Source organism: Bicyclus anynana, chromosome 5 (assembly GCF_947172395.1).
Source record: "Bicyclus anynana chromosome 5, ilBicAnyn1.1, whole genome shotgun sequence".
Lineage (NCBI taxonomy): Eukaryota > Metazoa > Arthropoda > Insecta > Lepidoptera > Nymphalidae > Bicyclus > Bicyclus anynana.
Window position 1 is genome coordinate 5,392,678 of NC_069087.1, and position 19,717 is coordinate 5,412,394.

General features: G+C 37.0%; 1 protein-coding gene across 4 annotated transcripts in view; it reads right to left on the bottom strand.

Moving 5' to 3' along the window:
• The window catches only part of LOC112048594 (armadillo segment polarity protein), a 30,244-nt gene extending 10,593 nt beyond the window's left edge, over nt 1-19,651 (bottom strand). For 2 of the 4 annotated variants that reach the window (XM_052881472.1, XM_052881475.1), the window contains exons 1-13: nt 19,495-19,651; nt 19,124-19,191; nt 17,349-17,473; nt 16,889-16,994; nt 16,327-16,537; nt 15,108-15,690; nt 14,410-14,556; nt 13,546-13,674; nt 12,085-12,255; nt 11,218-11,388; nt 10,023-10,220; nt 8,980-9,094; nt 865-1,019 (exon numbers count right to left, since the gene is read on the bottom strand). In XM_052881472.1, the coding sequence (XP_052737432.1) occupies nt 865-1,019; nt 8,980-9,094; nt 10,023-10,220; nt 11,218-11,388; nt 12,085-12,255; nt 13,546-13,674; nt 14,410-14,556; nt 15,108-15,690; nt 16,327-16,537; nt 16,889-16,994; nt 17,349-17,473; nt 19,124-19,160 (2,148 nt within the window). In that variant the 5' untranslated portion in view covers nt 19,161-19,191; nt 19,495-19,651. The remainder of the gene's footprint in view (nt 1-864; nt 1,020-8,979; nt 9,095-10,022; nt 10,221-11,217; nt 11,389-12,084; nt 12,256-13,545; nt 13,675-14,409; nt 14,557-15,107; nt 15,691-16,326; nt 16,538-16,888; nt 16,995-17,348; nt 17,474-19,123; nt 19,192-19,494) is intronic. The other 2 variants (XM_052881473.1, XM_052881474.1) reach the window with 2 other exon arrangements.
• Between the last annotated feature and the right edge of the window lie 66 nt (nt 19,652-19,717).

Below are 19,717 nucleotides of genomic sequence, written 5' to 3' on the forward strand. Positions count from 1 at the left end.
TGCTTGTGTGTTTTTTAATTTATCTAGGAGTCTTTTATTATATTTTAAGCAAAGAGATAATATTCTCTATGGTTAAGTAAAAATATTATGTTACATAATAATATGTTTTGGCTTTTGCTTTCGTAAACAAAATCGTAAAACAAAAGCAATTTTTTGTTCCTGTAAGTTACACACAACTGGAATTAGTGTGATGAAAATTTACATTCATCATTTATCCATAAATATATTTAATGAAAGGCCTAGGCATTTTGTTAATAGGCCTATTCAACCAGATGGCTGTGTCATATTCATTACCATTGTAGGTCTTTTTGTAATTCTGTCTAAGCCTCACCTCACTGCAAATTGAGTTAGGTACAGATTTGTGTATTTTTCTAATATGTACTATTTTTATTTTTATATTTTATAGTACCTACGCATTTTTGTAATTCTGCCTATGCCATAATCTCACGTTGCAAGGCCACCCCCAGGGGACCATTCAACCCCTGAGTGTCGAATTCTCAAACGCATAGTGTTTAAATTCGTCATCCAGCGGGTGAAGGATCCCCAGGGGGCGCCTTTCCACAACGTCTATGATTTTTTTATTCATAATAGACTTGAGCTTGACTACAATCATGCCGGAAAGAAATGATGAGGTCTAGGTTGGAGCGCTCGCTTTAGAAAATGCCTATTCACTTTTGTCTTGAAGGCGCACAAATCATAAGTGTTAGGAAACATAGAAGCCGGAAGGGCATTCCACATCTTCGCTGTTCTTATTAGAAACGTCGATGCATGTCGTCGAACGTTTTGTGCGAGTCGGCTGGACATCGATATGTATATTTATATATATTAAAAGTATTTTAGTAATTCTGTCTATGTCTGACTCACCTGCAGATCAGGTTGCATGGCCAGATCGTTGGGCCACATCTGGTGATCGTCGCGGAACAGCGAATTGGTCAGCTCCATGGAGAGTCTCTTCTTGTAGTCATGCGGCTTGTCCTCGGACATGCGGAACAGTACGGCCGCGGCGTACGTCGCTACGCCTGCAACGTTCCAACAAACAGCTCATAAAATATGACAGTAAATAGTAATGAGATTGTCATTACTACTATTTTGTTACGTAGACAGAGAAGTAAATAGACATCTTTGACATTTTCACAAAAAAAGAAAACAACTTATGATTATACACCGAGACGAGGCGATTTGATATTCGGTTTCGTAACGCGTTTTTTCACGCACAAACGACTGGTTAAACAATTAAAACCCAATTAGTAATAGATTTTTAAGCTTATTTGAAAATATAAAATAAATATAGTATGATACCAAAATTACACCCTAAGCTTGTTAAATTGTAAGTAACCAGAGCCTGTAGCCATATAGCACGTTGATTCTTTTTTTTATACCGCAAACGCCTCGGTAATTATAAAATATATAAGAATGATATTTGTTATCGACGAGTCATGTGATCAAGTTATTGATCGGATCTGTCATTCCTATACATTTTTTTAGTTTTCAAAGCGTTTATAGAAAGATAATGAGTTAGCTAAAATAAAAATATATTAGTGAAAAAATGGCCTAGTAAAATGCGTTGTTATATCAAACCTTTTCACTTATGCACATGCTAATCAGTTGTCTATTTCCTTCTTTGTCTAAGTTATGTTGACTGTTGTTTATAGTAATGAAATGTCATTACTATTTACCAAGGGCCGCTAGCTACAGCACTTTATACTATTAAACCAAGGTTTCACATAATATGGTTTCATACACTTTTCCGTACGCATGAAATTCAGTTTTTCACAAATCTCGCGCAAACCAGTATTTTTCCTGGATGAAAGTAGCTTTTATGTTTGCTAAATAAATCTTTCAGTGAAAGTCCCATTAAAATCGGTTGAGCTAATTAAAAGATTAGCCCGGACAAACAGACTGACAAGAAATTTAAAAAAGCTTGTTTATCTTTTAAATAAGCCATTAAGCACTAGAGAATTTTGAAAACACAGATAGACACTTCAATTGTATTTATATGTATTTATATTAGATTTTAAAGTTTGTCTGTTAGTTATGCTTTCACACTGAAACTACTAAACCGATTATCCTGAAATTAAAAGATGTACAAGAGTATTTATGTACAAGAGTGACGTCACGGACGCGATCGGGACGGCTGGGTGTCTACCGTTTTAATTATTAAATTAATGTAAATTTTACATATTAAACAATTTTAACGTAATACAAGTGTGAATGGTGGTTCAGTGAATTGGTGGAAGCGTTGTCCTGTACAAATCTGGCCGGGAAGAGTTGAAAAAGAGGAAAATATCTTCGAAAGCAGCACAGAATTTATAAAAAAAAGAGGTCAGTTCAAATATAAAATTGAGTTGAACGTACCCGCATTTAACTGTTTCTGTTTAACACTACCTGTTGGCTACATTTTGAACTACGACGAACTCGTCGCAGCATATGTTTGGACGCGACAACGCGACACTCGCGAGCTAAGCGCCATCAAGATAGAACGCCATCTATCGGAGGACAAAGTCATCACCTAGCATCCGACGAACCGGCCCTCTATAGGAAGTCAAATACACCTCCTAGTATTAATCAATAGCAGTTTTCGATATGAACCATTGCGGAGGTTGTGGAAAATTTATGTCAACAATAGGTGCCGCTACATGTAGTCGCTGCGCTAAATTGTATCATAAGGCGTGCGTAGGACTTGGTGACAACGCGCAACCGAATGCGCAGTGGGACTGCCCGGAGTGCGTATCGAGGAGGCCGAAAGTCGGTAACGCTAATACTCCTGTTAAGATGACAGATAGGCCTCCCGTGCAGGCGAATATCCTAAAAAATACACCTACGACGACCACATCGAAAGTATACTGTGAAATGGAAAACGTTGACGACACTCAGTCATTAGACTTGAGCGTCGAAATACGCCTCTTCCGCGAAGAACTACAAAACCTAAGTAAGGAGATCAAGGAGTTTCGTGCTGACCTGTGCGACATACGGGGGGCCATTACAACGTGCAACCAAAGAATGGATGACTTCAATTCTAGACTGACGAATCTGGAGAAAGAAGTCAAAGTCTCATCCTGTAACAAATGCACAGAAACTACCAAGCTAGAAGAAACGATCTTACAGCTTAAAGCGGATATCGATGATCGGGACCAGGATCTCCTCCAGGGAGATATTGAAATTTCAAATCTTCCAGAAGTAAATGGGGAAAATCCTTGTCATACAGTTGCCTGTATAGCTACTAAACTTGGGATCGACCTTGAAGAGAGGGATATTGTATATGCGGAGAGAGTTGGCAGGAAGACCGAATCCGACGGGGAAGGCCGGGGTCGCCGACTTGTGGTGCGGCTGTCGCGACCGAAACTGCGGGATGATTTCCTGCGTAACGCCCGAACGCGACGTGGCATCACAACTGAGGGACTAGGTTTGGACCCTCCTTCTAGACGGTTCTACGTAAATGAAAGGCTAACTAAAAAAAATAAAAGCCTGTTTTATTTGGTTCGGGAAAAAGCCAAACAAGCGCGTTGGAGATACACCTGGACTAAGAAAGGAAAAATATACGCGCGTCAGGGAGAGGGGAAACCGGCGCATCAAATCAAATCAGAAAGCGATTTAATACGGGTTTTTGGCGATTTTTCAGTTGGGGTGAAGGAAAGTTACTAGAATGTGTATATTTACATATTTTATTGTCTCTGTTCTTACTTGCTTTGAACTCTCTATACATTTGCATAGTCAACAGTAGCAGTTATTATTTTAATTATTACTTTAATTGTTCAATTATTTCAATTAGAATATACACATTTCTTGATGAATTTTATATGTTACACGAATGTTTACAAAAAATATGTAAAGTAAATATTTTTGTTGTACTTAGAAATTTTGCTTTGAAAGTTTTATTTATATCCGTAACGTATTTATTACAAATTAACCATGTGAATATCAGTGTAATAATATTTAATTTACTGTTAGTAATATATATTGTAATGTATTGCTCCATTAATTTGAATGAGAACTGTCTGTCGAAAGTGGTAAGCTTAAATTACAAAAGATGTAAAGGTTATTTTATAAAATTACTTATATTAAAATTTAAAAAATGGAAATATGTAATTAACGTTAGACTGTTGTTTAATCACGTGAAAAATTCATCTTGCTGTTTGAAACTATTTAAAATAATAATGGCATGCTATATTATGATATCTAAGCATTGTGTTCATTACTATATAAAATCTTGCGCGTTTTCTTATAAAATTATACGTAAAGGTTTTCAAAATACTTATGATGTGATTTTAAAATGGGTTGCCATGACGCATACACGCAATGCCTATTCCTTTTTTTTATTATCATATATTTTATACTTTATTTGTGTACCTTTACTTAACATTAGTTTATTTACATACGAGTACATGGTATCGAATTGTATCACAAGTTTGAACATTAGTGATACAGTTCAAGTATTGTATCATTATTGCACCACTATGTGGTTTTATTTTAATATGTACTTGAAATATATTTTAAATATAATAGGAACATTTTATTATAATATTTTATTGTACATTGGTTTAATTATATATATTCTTAATTATTTGTGTAATATTATATTCCAAATTATCTTAATTTTCATTTTTATTTTTCAAAAATGATAAATAAAAATAAAGCATTGTTAGTAGGTCTCCTTAATGCTGGATCTCTGGGTACAGCACACGATGAATTTATTGCAGCTATGCGTTTGTACTCAGTCGACATTATGGCAATCAATGAGACCTGGTTACGAAATGGAGAGGAGGGGCGAGCTCCTGTAGTCCCAGGGTACAAGTTGAGGCACATCCCACGCCCAGCAAGCATTCGCTTACGTGGGGGTGGAGTGGGTTTCTACATACGTCGCGGAATAACAGCGAAAACTATACATCACCCTGAAAACCCCAACGTCGAACAAATGTGGCTTGCTTATCATTCTGGAGGGGCTAATCTAGCTATAGGGACAGCATACAAACCCCCTTGGCTGGACACGGATATTTTTCTTGATGCAATTGCTACGTCGGTAAGCTCTTTTTCTTTATATGACCATATTCTGATTGTCGGCGATTTTAATATTAATTTGTTAGATAGAGAAGATTCTAAAAGTAAAAAATTTCAAGACTTCCTTTTGTATATGAATCTTTCACAACACATAAAAAATCCTACACATTTTACAGATCACAGCAGTACTTTAATAGATCTCGTTTGTTCTGATGTAGGTGTATCTCAAATTGATATTAACTTAATTCCTGAACTGGGGAGACACGCTTTTATAAAATTCCAAGTCAATATTCCAAAGAAAAAAATTGCCCCAAAAATTATAACTTATAGACCCTTAAAAGATATAGATTCCGATATTTTTACAGAACACCTCAAGTCCTTTGATTGGTCAGGGATAGTTGCCCTGCAAGATGTAGACAGTATGGTCGCTGCTCTCAATGCCTACATTCTTATACTTTTCGATGTACATGCCCCACTAAAAACACTTCGCATTAAAGAACAACGCTCACCGTGGATCACACCAACCATTATTGAAATGATGAAAACTCGAAACGTGGCACATACTAAATACTTGGATTTAAAATCGCGAAATATGTTAGGTAATCACAATTTTGCAGCTGACTTGGAACGCCAAAAGCAATACTATAAAGATCTTAAACACATTGTCATATCTGCACTACACAGTGAAAAAGCTGCCTTTCATAATCAATATATAAATAAATACATTAATAACCCAAAGATTCTGTGGAAAAACATAAAAACTTATGTTCTTGCAGGCATAAACTCTAAAGATTTTGAGGTCGCTGAAGTTTTTAGAGACCCTAATCTTATTAATGACCACTTTCTAAACATACCCACTGGAAGCGATGTACCGGAGTCTCTGCTACTAAACCACCAGCATAATCACTCTGATCTAATTTTTGAATTGAAACCAGTTACAGAAAGTGAAGTCTTTAAACATATTAAATCCATAAAAACAAATGCTGTGGGAGTTGATGGCATTTCTTTAGATATGGTTTTGTTAACGCTGCCGGTCACGCTTAGTATTATAACTGAAATTGTCAATCATTCCATTAAAACTAGTACTTTTCCGCAAATATGGAAAAATGCTGTGGTCAAACCGTTGCCAAAAAAACAGAATGTACTTGAATTAAAGGATTTAAGACCGATTAGCATACTTCCTTGTCTCTCTAAAATACTTGAAAAAGTTGTTTGTAATCAACTGTCTCAATACCTTGAAAGTAACAATATTCTTCCAAACAAGCAATCCGGTTTTAGAAAGTTTCGAAGTACTACCACCGCTCTTATTGATGTGGTTGATAATATGTTAGCATCACAAGACAAAGGTGAAGTAACGGTGTTAACTTTGTTAGATTTTTCTCGAGCATTTGATACAATTAATATTTCGTTATTATTAGCTAAACTTTCATTTTACGGGTTCTCGACAAAATCCATCAGTTGGTTTGCAAGCTATCTGTCTCAGCGTACTCAGTACGTTGAATTGCGCGATTCCACGGGATGGATAGCTACCTCAGAATCTAAACTTTTGTCTCGAGGAGTCCCACAAGGCTCTATCTTAGGTCCCTTACTTTTCATTATATATACTGCAGACATAGTAGACAGTATTAATAACTCAAATTATCATATGTATGCAGACGACACTCAACTGTATATTTCTTTTAAACCTGATGATTATAGTGATGCCGTTAGTAAACTAAACGATGACTTGGAAAATATAGCAAACTGGGCGAATAATAATCAGTTAGTGCTAAATGCTGGCAAGTCAAAGTTCATGTTACTTGGCTCTCGTCAGGCAGTCGCAAAGGTATCGCCAAACCTCTCTGCTATATGTATTAAAGATCAAGTGCTGCAGCGTATTAATGAGGCTAGAAATTTAGGGGTACTGATAGATACTGAATTGCGTTTTGAAGGTTATATCTTGGAAACAGTGCGCAGTTGTTTTTATAGATTAAGAACTTTATACCGTGTACGGAATTATATGAGTGTAGATGTGCGTGTTGGGATATGTGAGTCTTTAATACTCTCAAAATTAAACTACGCTGATGCTTTGTATGGGCCACGACTGCTCGTTCGCACTCAACGGCTAATACAACGCATCCAAAATGCATGTGCCCGGTTCTGCTTTCATATTCCCCCCAGAACGCATGTTACGCCGTTTATTAACGAAGCTAAACTGCTCAATATGAAAGCGAGACGGAATCTTCACCTTGCTACACTTCTATTTGGAGTATTGAAGTCTCAGCAGCCTGCTTACTTATTTGATAAGCTAGAGTGGAACAAAACATCCTTGACAAGATCAAATCGAGTCTGGACCCTTAAAGTGCCGCAACATTTCAGAGCTGCCTTTCGAGGAAGCTTTAAATTCGCGGCAACAAAGTGCTGGAATGATTTGCCTCCTCCTCTTCGTAATTTAAAAATATCCAAGACCACTTTTAAAACCAAAATTCGAAAACATTATCTTTTAATTCAAAACATATAAGTAATGGGTCCTTTGTTTTGTTTAATTTATTATAATATTTATTTACCAAATTATTATGTTATCATTTATTTATTGTATTATTATTTATAATTGGCTTATTTTTACCACTTGTTTCTACTAGTAATATTTTTGTATTTAATTTACGTATCTGTCTTCTTTTAATATTTGTCGATGTTTGTTAGAGGCGCTCCGCACGTCTCGATACCGTCCAAACGTCACCTTAATGGCTCCACGGAAGATCAGCGCGGTGTCCCCACGGACACTGCAATATGCTGAGTGGTGACCCTTTTAGGATCACATCATGCAAGTTGCAATGTATTTTAATTTATTGTTTTTTTTTTTTCTCTCTTTTCTTTGTATGATGTGTATTCTAAATAAACTTTTCTTTCTTTCTTTTCTTTCTTTCTATTTATAGGGTGGTGTTATCATCACGAAAAAATGCACTATTCCAGAGGGATTGAAAAATATACTACAAAACGCAATTAAAGCTATGGGCAATTGCAATCGCTAGTTAGAAATGACTACATGCCTTTACATATGTCAAGAAAATTTTAAGTTCTAGGGCATGCAACATTAGTATGACTGTATTTCGGTTTGAAAAATATGTTTTACAAATAAAATGTTATTATTACTAGCACATATAATAAAATTAAACTATGTGAAACTTATATAGGCGTTAACTTTCCACTATTTCAATATTAAAACTGCGAGCAAAAATTTTAAAGAACTGAACCATAATGTAAAACTGAAAACATTTTTCATAGAAATATTTAAATTCTGCTAAACCTGTAGCAATGCAACCAACGAGATAATCTTGTGAACAGAAATAGACAAATTTCAAGCAATGGCAGTGCAACCGGAAATAACGCTATATCTTTCATTGCGTTAGGACGAAAGAGATTGTACGCTGCGATTGGACGACATTTTGTCTATTTCTCTTCACTTGATCGCATGTTAGAATTACATTAAATAGAGAGAAAATAAATTGTGCTTGCTTCTATAACTATAATCAAAATATTGCAGAATTTTTAAATTCTGCTAAGTTTACTAATTATGGGGAACAAAGAATTAAAAATATTACTTCTAGCATTCCTTAGGCTGCTGGATTCACTAAAGTTGCCTTACATGTCAAAACTTACCTTCATGTTGTTTTTCCTGCCCAATAAAATTTGTAGGATCTAACTCAAATTTGTAGGAGCTTACAATACTAATATTATAAAACTGAAGAGTTTGTTTGTTTGTTTCATTGAACGCGCTAATCTCAGGAACTACTGGTCCAATTTGAAAAATCATTTCAGTGTTAGATAGCCGTATTCCTACGGGAACGGGAACCACGCGGGTGAAACCGCGCGGCGTCTACTAGTGTCTTTTAATAAAATGTTTTCATAGTGTAGCTGACCGTGGCATTTTCAAAATATTTAAAAATATTATGAATGGTATGATGAAAGAGAATTATTATGTTTAATATAAAAATTACAAAGTACCTTCATTACGGGAGTGCAGCAACTCTGTGAGAGGGGCCGTAGCCCCTTCGGCTTCTATCATTTCGGCCCCTTCTTTGTCTGCGGCCAACTCGCAAAGTACCCCTGCTGCTACGCGCTATGGATAGAAATTAAATGTAAATAATCATATTACAATAAAAACATTATACTCCAATCATATTGAGATAATAACAAATACAGGTTTCTTTTTTCTCTTTGGAGTATGTAAATTCTATTAAGAAATAAAATATTCGTTTCATGTTGAATAAAGAAATCAAAACTTTAACCGCTGGATTCATAGAGATAACAGCGTGATTGGCGTTTGCAGTGATGTGATATATCACGTCACCGCAAACGCCAATCATAAACTGTGACGTCATTCGCTACAAGGCATCGGTTTGTGATTGGCGCTTGCGGTGACGTGATATATCACATTACTATAAACGCCAAATACGCTGTTATCTCTATGAATGACGTCACTTGCTAATGTGTTGTGTTTCGGCGGCAAAAATTTTACGTAGATATTTTTTTGTTTATATTATTTTTTTTACTGGTTACTAGCATATTATAATACTTGCATAATTCAGTTTAAACACTGTTTACAAAAGAGGCAAGTAGCCTCTGACCCAGGCGCCGGCCCAAAGTAAATTTTAAAATGGAGTGAGATCCAATTATGGCGCCTCACCTGTTTGTTCCTAATAATATGTAGATACCTATACCAAATTATGAGTGTAAAGTAACAATGGAACGCGAAGATCTCGACCATACTCTGGGGTGACCAATTGAAAATCGGGCGCAGTACCTTCTACGATCGAGTAGGATTATCATTTAGGCGCTCTCTAGGATTTGGCGCCTGGAGCGACTGCTCCGTTCGCAGGACTCGTACTAAGCGATTTGCTTCTTCGTTTCTTATACGTATGGCTAGGGTATGGAACTCTCTCCCGGCCACATCTACACTTACCATCAGGTGAGATCGTGGTCAAGCGCGAGCTTATTTTGTATAAAAAAAAAAAAAAAAGTATGGACGAGCCGGCTTTTGCTCTTACCTGTATGTTCTCGATCTCGTTGAACAGCAGCTGCACAAAGATCGGTATGACGTTCTGCTGGCGGATGAGCGCGCGGTTGAGCCCCTCGCGCGCCAGGATGTGCAGCGCGCCCACCGCGCCCTCCACGATCTCCTCCATGCGCACGCCGTCCGCGTACGCGCCGCCCGCGCCGCCGCCGCCCGACACCGAGCCGCGTTGCTGTTGCCATGGTGACGTCAGAGGTATTTTTTTTTTATTATTCCTTACAAGTTAGCCCTTGATTACAATCTCACCTAATGGTAAGTGATGATGCAATCTAAGATGGAAGCGGGCTAACTTGTTAGGGGGAGGATGAAAATCCACACTCCTATCGGTTTCTACACATCGTACCGGAAAGCTAAATCGCTTGGCGGTATGTCTTTGTCGCATGTCGCATCAACACGCGGCAATCGCGAGACACAGCCCTGACGCGAGACTAGTGTAGACATCTCAGAAATGTGTGCGCGGCATGCTAGACATGTCTAAAAAGCGCGATGTTTGGACGCGGCTTAATAGTCACTCAAAGTGACATATACGAAATTGAGATTTTAGTAAAAAATGTCATCCGGTGGTGCATACTGGTGATTATCTTATAGCAGGTAGATGACATACCTCAATAGGGTAGTTGACTCATATCAAATTTAATATAAACGATATTGATTTCGTATAGAACATGGAATAGGGATCGGAAATATATCGATATCAATGAATAAAACTTAAGGATTTCTTATAAAACTCAATTTAAATATCATGTACTTTTTCAAATTTTCCAAACGTCAAAATACTGTCGTCTACCCAATCTTCCAATCCAAACTTATCATATCCAATCTTCTATCCAATACCCTATGACATAGGCTATTGGATAAAAGATGAGCATAGGGCCTATGCACTTGTTCCCTCAGACCAATTATTGTATAGGACCTGCCTCGCTAGACGTTACTTTTCTGTCAAATTCGATGTTAAACGGTTGTAATCGTGTTCGCCGGAGCTCCGTAAAAATACCTTTTTGTGTAATTGAATTGAATTGTGTAAAAAAACGTGCAAAAACTTCTAGTTTAGTATAAGATATATACCAAATCTAAGCTCGTTTTCCTCAGAAAATGATAGACAATTTTGTTCGTGACTATGAGCGCGATACAGGTCCTTCTATAATTGGTCTGAGACTTGTTCCACATACCCGCTGCGTGTCGTTGAAGGCGCGCAGCAGCAGGCGCACGAGGTGGTGCACGGCGCCGTGCTCGCGCAGCGGCGCGTGGTTGGCGGGGCACAGCGCCAGGTTGCGCACCAGCCCCACCACCGCCTTCACCAGCGGCCAGCGGGACGGCGGTTGCAGAAGTTTCACTATCACCTGTGCGAATTCATTATATCATCATTAACAACCCATATACAATTCACTGTAGCACAAATTGCCCTTTGGCAAGTTCATTGATGTCACTCCTATGGTATGCCGGCGACGGGGAACGTATGACTACAAGGGTGTGAAATCGTGCGCACGGGGCATGGCCAGAAGGCAAGTGGGCGTGGGCAGTCACTGTCGACAACTCGTATTATAAGAGGTGCGCCTGTCAAAACTTACACACGAACACACAATATTCATTTCGATGAGTCAAGACAAGCAAATAACTTATAAATATAATAGAAACTGATTTATTATTTATTAATCATAGGAAGATTTAGTTACTTTTATTTATCTACATATATAAATAAAAACTTTCATTTGTTACACAAATGAAAGTTTTCATTTCGCTAATCATAGTTATATTATATTTAATTAAATAGATATACAAATAATATACATAATATACTCGTACAGTGCTCGCCATGGATCATCGTGTTTGTGAGGCTAGCACAAATGACTGTGCAATGAATCAATAACGGTACGAACGGCGCAGGGGGAGAGTTCGCGTCTGTACGAATGCGCTTACTTATTCCGCAGCCAACTTCATGTGTAGCATGTGTAGCAGTCAACTATTAACGCTACGCGCCCCCCGGCCTCCGCGCATGATCGGGAGTGTTACAATTGAATGTGTTAAGCTATACTCACAGGCAGGCCGTAATGCAGCCGGACAGCGTTCTGCGCCATCTCGCTCTCGACGTGCCGCGAGGTGAGGTGGCGGAGCGCGCACACGGCCGGCTCGGTGATCTCCTCGCGGTCCCCGGCCGACACCACCGTGCGCACCAGGGCGTCCACGCCGCCGGCTTGGCACACTGTCACCTGGAATTAAAAAAAAAGGGCTTTTGATTGGCGTTGTGTGTGCTTTTTACGAAAACAGAAAGAAATGTGTGCGAGAAAGCACGCACATTCCAGCACTATTTTACTTTACATGGCAACAATAAAACTGTACAATGTCACTGCATTTTTATCGAACAAGTGTACCAAAATTGACACAGATTTGGACACACTATACACGTTGGATAAAACTGCACAAAAGGACTGTGTAAAGCTCAGACCAATTATTGTATGGACCTGCCTCGCTAGACGTTACTTTTCTGTCAATGTATATGAACGATCTAATGCGATTATAAAAACTGTCTGTATAGAATCGATTTTAAATAGTTGTAATCGTGTTCGTCGGTTAAAGAGCTCCGTAAAAATACCTTTTTGTGTGATTGAATTGTGTAAAAAACGGGCAAAAACTTCTAGTTTAGCATAAGATATGTACAAAATCTAAGCTCGTTTTCCTCAGAAAATGACAGACAATTTTGTTCGTGACTATGAGTGCGATACAGGTCCTTTTATAATTGGTCTGAGGTGTAAAGGAATAGCTATAAAAATTCATAAAAATTACTTTCCAAGAAGCCACTGTATCTATAACATTATGTGAATAAATTGCATACTTGTAACTTGTTAAAATATGTTCCTGAGATGTGTTACCAATACAACGCTAAATTCATACCCTTCATTGTATGCATGTTATACAATGGACTCTGGACTCAACATAGTGAGGTTGTGGTTCAATGTCTGCTTGCTGAAATATTGTTGTACCTACCCACTCCTAACAGATTGTTGTACCCATTCCTAACACAGTCTTTTCAGACTTGCTGGAGGAGAATGGAAATATTGGTCATATTTTTATATTTAGAAATATGACCAATATTCCTATTTCTTCTTAAAAAGATGAGTTCATGAACCATTTGCTAATTCAGTCAAAAATTACAAAATTTTCACTAAAACAGGCTTCACAAAGAGAAACTGCCCGCCCTTCTTCATTGAATATTAATGTTCCTGAAAAGCTTCTACAACAAGTGCATTGTGCAATCTATCATATTAGAAGGGGGTAAAAAAGGACAAAAAATTTCATAACAAACATGAGTGACCACTGTGCCAATTTGGGTACACGCCTGTAATAGCTGAAAAATGTGCGTTCGATTTATTTTTTTCTTCTTTTTATGCTTGTTTGTATTCTTAATGTTAATTAAATAAAGACACACTGTTTTTTAAAATGACCATTTGGCAGTAAATGTGTTAATTTCTTAAGTAAATAAATATAAATAAATAACTAACCAGTACCTTGTTACGTTGGTTGTTGCAGGTCAAGTTGGACAATATTCCAGCAGCACAAGTCACGATATTAACGTCGGTGGAGGCCAGCACTTGCACCAGGCTTTGCAGCAGGCCTTCTAGCCCTTCCACCTACACAAAAATATAAAACAACAAATAAATAAATTACAATTACAAATGGACACGAGGACCAAAAACTTGTCAAGACAACTGTAAGGGCCAGGTTTAATAAAAAACACAGATATTTCTTTGTAAAACGGCTAATTGTTCGGAACGTACGTGGTGTCAGTTAAGCGCTTGGCGTAAAAGTCGTTGGTTTTATTTAAAAGCCTGTCAAAGTCACATTGTATATGACACCACCGATGTTCCGTTTTCGGCCCTTTATTGTAAGGCACAGATTACATAATTAATGGCATTTGCGGAGCTAGCAACAGCAGTGTCACTTTACTAAGATATTTGGATGTAAAGATTAACACATACTTTATTTTACATGTAAATAGTCTATTAATAACGGTTATTCAACCCCTCTACCCACAAATTTTACAATCTTTGAACGCCGTACCACAATTTTGAAAAATCAAAATACATAGATTGATCAACCCAAATTATTAAATGTCTAATGTGTATTATTTTAATTTCTTTTTAATTTTTCCTGGGCCTTTTCCGCACTTGGCCACTAGGGTTGGCCGTTGTGCGTTTCATGTCCTTTATTGCGATATACATAAAAAAAAATTATATAATGGTTACAGATTAAAACATAATAAGAAAACAAAAGTACAGATAAAGTAGACACACCAAAATTATTTTTTTTTTATAAATTAATGGTTTTAAACTTTCTTTTTTATAGTTAAAAAATTGAATAGTTACCTTGGTAGCAGCATCAGACAGATTCCTCAAAGTCCAAAGGCAATTCTGGACTAAGCGGCCACTGGGGTTGCCAAGGTGCATGGCCAGGGCCTGCATACCACCTGCCTCCACTATCGCCGGCTTGTTGCTTGAGCAGACGGACAAAACCTGAAGAAATAATAAACATTATAGTACATGTTATTATTATTAAAACTGAGATTAATACTTTAATATCATTATTAAGTCAATCCAGTAAACTCCAACCCAGTAAGTGCCTCCCATTTCCACTAGTTATACAATTAGTCTTTCCACTAAAAAGTCATCTCTTTCAAAGTCAATATTTGTTTATTCATTGAGAACTGTTGATCATGATATTGCACTCTTTCAGGAGGATTTAAAACTTATAATAACTTAAAAATAAAATATTATCGTATTTTGAAATATATTATGTTATTTTTAAATCATCATATCAGCTGATGGATGTCCACTGTTGGACATACGAATTTTACAGGGAATCCAAACATCACACAACATCAATTGAGCCTGCATCCAGGGAACTCCTGCATTCGCTTGATGTTGTCAGTTCACCTAGTGGGGGAGGTAACCAACTAAATAATTATAAATAGATAAAAAAAAGTTATATGCCTTTCATTCATAAATACACAAGGAGCACATGTTGAGGAGTCTCTAGTAATGTTAATGTTATAAGTTATTCTCACCTTCAGAACCCTGGATGTGGTCCAAAGCAACTTCTCGTAGTCAAAAGAGCGCATGATACGCACTAACTCGATAGGGCCTTGTGAAGCCAGGATGATAAGCTTGGATTCCTGGTTCCCATACGCCAATATCTGGAGACAATCGGTAACAATTGCCAGGAACTTCACATTATTCCTCTGAAGTAAGGCCACCATCTTTTGAAGACCACCAGCAAGACGGACAGCCATTTTTGAACCATCTTGGTGCAGTAAAAGGTTATGCAAGGTCGTAATGGCATAGAACAACACAGATTCCACTGGTGAGGATAGGAGTTTCACCAGAGCTGGTATGCCTCCACTCTTGAATATGGCAAGAAGACCTTGTCGGTGGTGAGACAAGTTGTGCAAGGTCCCAACTGCCCCTTTGGTTGTCTCCAAGTCATTGCTGTTGGAGATCGCTCGCACTAAGGCCGCAACCATTTGCGGAGAGTTCATTATAGCGTGCCGCGAAGCTTCCTTCTTTGACAACTGGTGAACCATCATGGCAGCTTGTGACACTACCACTTGATCTTCGTCATTGAGTAGTTTGATCAACTCTGGGATTGCCCTGAAAAAATCAAAACATGACTAATTTTCGACAATTTACATTATTTTAAAGATGTCATATATTGGGAAAGTTACCATGATATTTAAGATCGAGTTCGAGTTGTTAAGAAAAATTATGGTCGAAGTGACCATAGTTCATTTTCAAATAAAGAATGCACAAGACTTAATCTCTGTGATTTTTTTTTCCACACATTTTACCTTACATCTGATCTCAATTAAACAAATCCTGCTTTTGCTTAACCTTAACCTTCTAGAAATCATATTTATTCAAAAAATTATTAACTTAAAATTTCTTTAAAAAATCTTCTTCTATAGTCCTCATAAAGACATATATACGTCAAATATTGGGAAAGTTAGCATTATATTTAAGATCTATAGAAAATTTTGTGTTGTTAAGAAAAATTATGGTCCAAGTGACCATAGTTAATTTTCAAATAAAAAATGCACAAGACTTAATCTCTGTGATTATTTTTTCAGACCTTTTACCTTACATCTCAATTAAACAAATCTTGCTTTTGCTTAACATTATACGTTATGTTATATATTCTAGAAATTATATTTATTAAAAAAAATATTAACTTAAAACTTCTTTAAAAAATCTTGTTCTATAGTCCCCATAAAGAGATATAAAAAGTACCTTGTTGCCAAATCAGCATCATCTTGATAATTAATAAGATTGACAACAGCATGTTTCAACATCTGGGAGGGCTCAGACAAGCGCTGGACTGCAGTAGGCTGTGCTGGGTCCAGCTGTGTGGAGGGGATTTCAATGCCCTCCTCCAGAGTCTCTGGGAACATGGCGGCGCGCACTCGCTGGGACCTGGTTTGTGACAACTGCTGGTTCATGTCTGTAAATTGGGAAAATATTAAAAATTATCAATGTTAGCCATTCGTTGTTCGCATGTTAGCACCCAGGACCAGGAGGTTTAAAATGTTCTCAGAGGCAAAGGGTATAACACCACCGACATCCCAACTACAGGCTGAGAATTTTTAAAAGAAATACTTTTATTATAACTCATATAGGCAGCAGCTTCACTTTGTAGGATGCGGCCATTGTGTGCTCTATGAACTGTTGCTGTTTATAGGTGCCGGTTTTCACCTATCATCAGGTGAGCTGTCTCCTATCAATTAAATATCATTTTGAAACATCAAAAACCTATTTATGGTGATTAAAAATATAGTAAAGAGATATAACTTACCATCCACTTGCTCCTGAGTGAACCCTTGAGCGAAGCCCTGGTCCAGATCAAACATGAGCTGATCTCCTTCCATCTCGTCATCTTCTTTGCCAGTGAGAGATGGCACCTGTGATAAAAATCATTTACATAGAAACTTCTCTTTTGGATCAATGCAATTTTTACTTACATGCACTACAGTCACACAAACTCTTTAAAGTTCACAGTAGAAAATGTAATTTGTCCAAAATCCCATTGAATGAATATTTCCAGAAGATGCCTCCAAATCAGATAAATAAATAAATATACTTACACAATAAAATAGTAGATTTTTATCATATGAATGTATATTGAGATAAGTAGATTTCCATAAATCATAGACATACATACAAACATACAGGTAGAGTACAGAACATCCTTTTTTAAATTGGCTATTAATTAATTATTATTAGCCAATAATAATACAACTCAATAGAGCATTTACCTGAGTGGCTGCCCCAGAGTTGATACCAGAATCCACCAGGTATGAGTTCTGCTGCCACATGAGTGTCTGTTGTTCCTTGCTGGGTGCCATTGGCACGTCAGAACCACCATAGTTGCTGTGTGACACTGAAAAATAATATAATGTTTATTGATATAGGCATATTCTACTGTGATATTTGTTACTGAGCTGTGATAGCCCAGTGGATATGCCCTCTGCCTCCGATTTCGGAGGGTGTGGGTTCAATCCGGTCCGGCCATGCACCTCCAACTTTGCAGTTGTGTGCATTTTAAGAAATTAATTACCACATGCCTCAAACGGTGAAGGAAAAATGTCGTGAGGAAACCTGCATACTAAAGAATTTTCTGTGTATGTGAAGTTTGCCAATGTGCATTGGGCCAGCGTGGTGGACTATTGGCCTAACCCCTCTAATTCTGAGAGGAGACTTGAGCTCAGCAGTGAGCTGAATATGGGTTGATAATGATGATGATAAAGTGATTGACATATCTAAGTGAGTGGCAAAGCTAAAGTGGCAGTGGGCAGGGTGCACAGTTCAAAGAGCTGATGGATGTCAGATCAGAAGTTGCTGGAACGGTGACCTCACACTAGAAAGCAGTGTTACTCACCCCCTAACTGTTTGGGAGTCCATACAAGGGACTTATGTCCAGCAGTAGACTTCTATTCATCATGATTAAGTGAACTTGAAGTGTCTGTGAATGTTGCCATGGTGTATATGTGGTCTAGGTGAAAGACACTGGCAAGAACATCCTTATTCACTCATAATATAGATAAAAAGATATAGAGTATACACAGACTTTGCAAACACTTTGTTTTTGACAAGTGTCTCTAGGACTTGTCAACATAGAGCTCAAAACCAATCCAGTGTCCTGTAGTGTTGTGGTAAAAGAAGAAACAATTGAAATGTTTATTATTGATTGCAAGCTCCGAGTGCTGATGATGAATGCTGGTGTACGGAAAAATTTTAATTGAGTTTATGTCACACTGTTATGTTATATTAATAAATGTTAAAAAATGTATATTTATATATAAATAAAATAATTAAATAAATAGTTAGTAGGCACACTCTTTAAACACTCTGATGTCTGAAACTTTGTCCATTTTTTTGTTCCAATTTTATCTGCAATCAGTTTTGCAACTTTAATCAGATGTGATGTGAGGCTGTTGGCAGTTGGAGTGTGATTCCAGCAAACCATCAACTTTTAATTTCTTTTTTTTATATATATTTTTGTTAACCCAGAAGGTCTTTTGTCCATTTGAAGTTGAGATTTTTATTATTCAGTAGGAATATTTGGAAATGTTTTATTTACCAATGCTAATTTCACAATAAATATTTGCATGCCAAATATCAGCTCATTCCTTTTAGTGATTTGAGCCTCACAATCTAAAGTGTTTGTGAATTTTGACTTAGTGTCACCAGAAAGATGTTACACAAAAATCATTTTACCAGTGGAAGGTTAGTTTTTAAGAGTGAATTATGACGGAAACAATAGTGTTACTTATCAATTTTTTAAATAACTCAAGTTAAATGATTATGATTAACAAAGTAATTTTTAACACACACTAAACTAACCTTATAAATATAGAGCAAAGTCAATTAAATCAAATATTACCAGTAACCCAATACCAATCTTTGAGAAAATGCAATATCTATAACTTACCTGAACTAAGAAGTATGACTCATAAACTTGTCCTGAATCTAGTTATAACTAATATAAATATATTATATACTTAATTATAATAACCATTCAGATACTCACTCGTGCGGCTCTGTGAGGATGGTATCTGGTAACTCATGGTTCAGCGGATGCAGCGATGCACCCTGCGCCTATAAAAAAACAAACTATGAAGCGATCATCACTACGCAGCCGTGTATCGATTTATAAACAATCCAACGTCCCACTGTAAAACTATAAAAGGGCTTCGATATCCACATAAACACTTCATTCTACACTTTGTTTAATACAACGATTGAAGAAAACCGAACAATTAAAACAAAATAAACAAAGTAGGGCTCCAAATCCGATGAACTAAATACCACACCCGACAAATCTATAAATTACATTTGATATATTGTTTAATAAATAGACCGATATATATTTATATTCAAAATATTCAGTATTATACACACCTTGAATTTTTAAGCCGCTATCAATTAGTAAATCACTTAATATCACACAATTCAAGTAAATAAAAACGCAAGTGCTTTCACCACCTTCACTGACATGACAATATGGCGTATTATTCGGAATGTTTCGTTTACATTCGCCATTGATGTGACGCTGTCAATGTTTCTCTTTCTGTCTTAAGTGATGTGAATATGTTTATCTCTTTCTTATATACGTTCAGTAAGT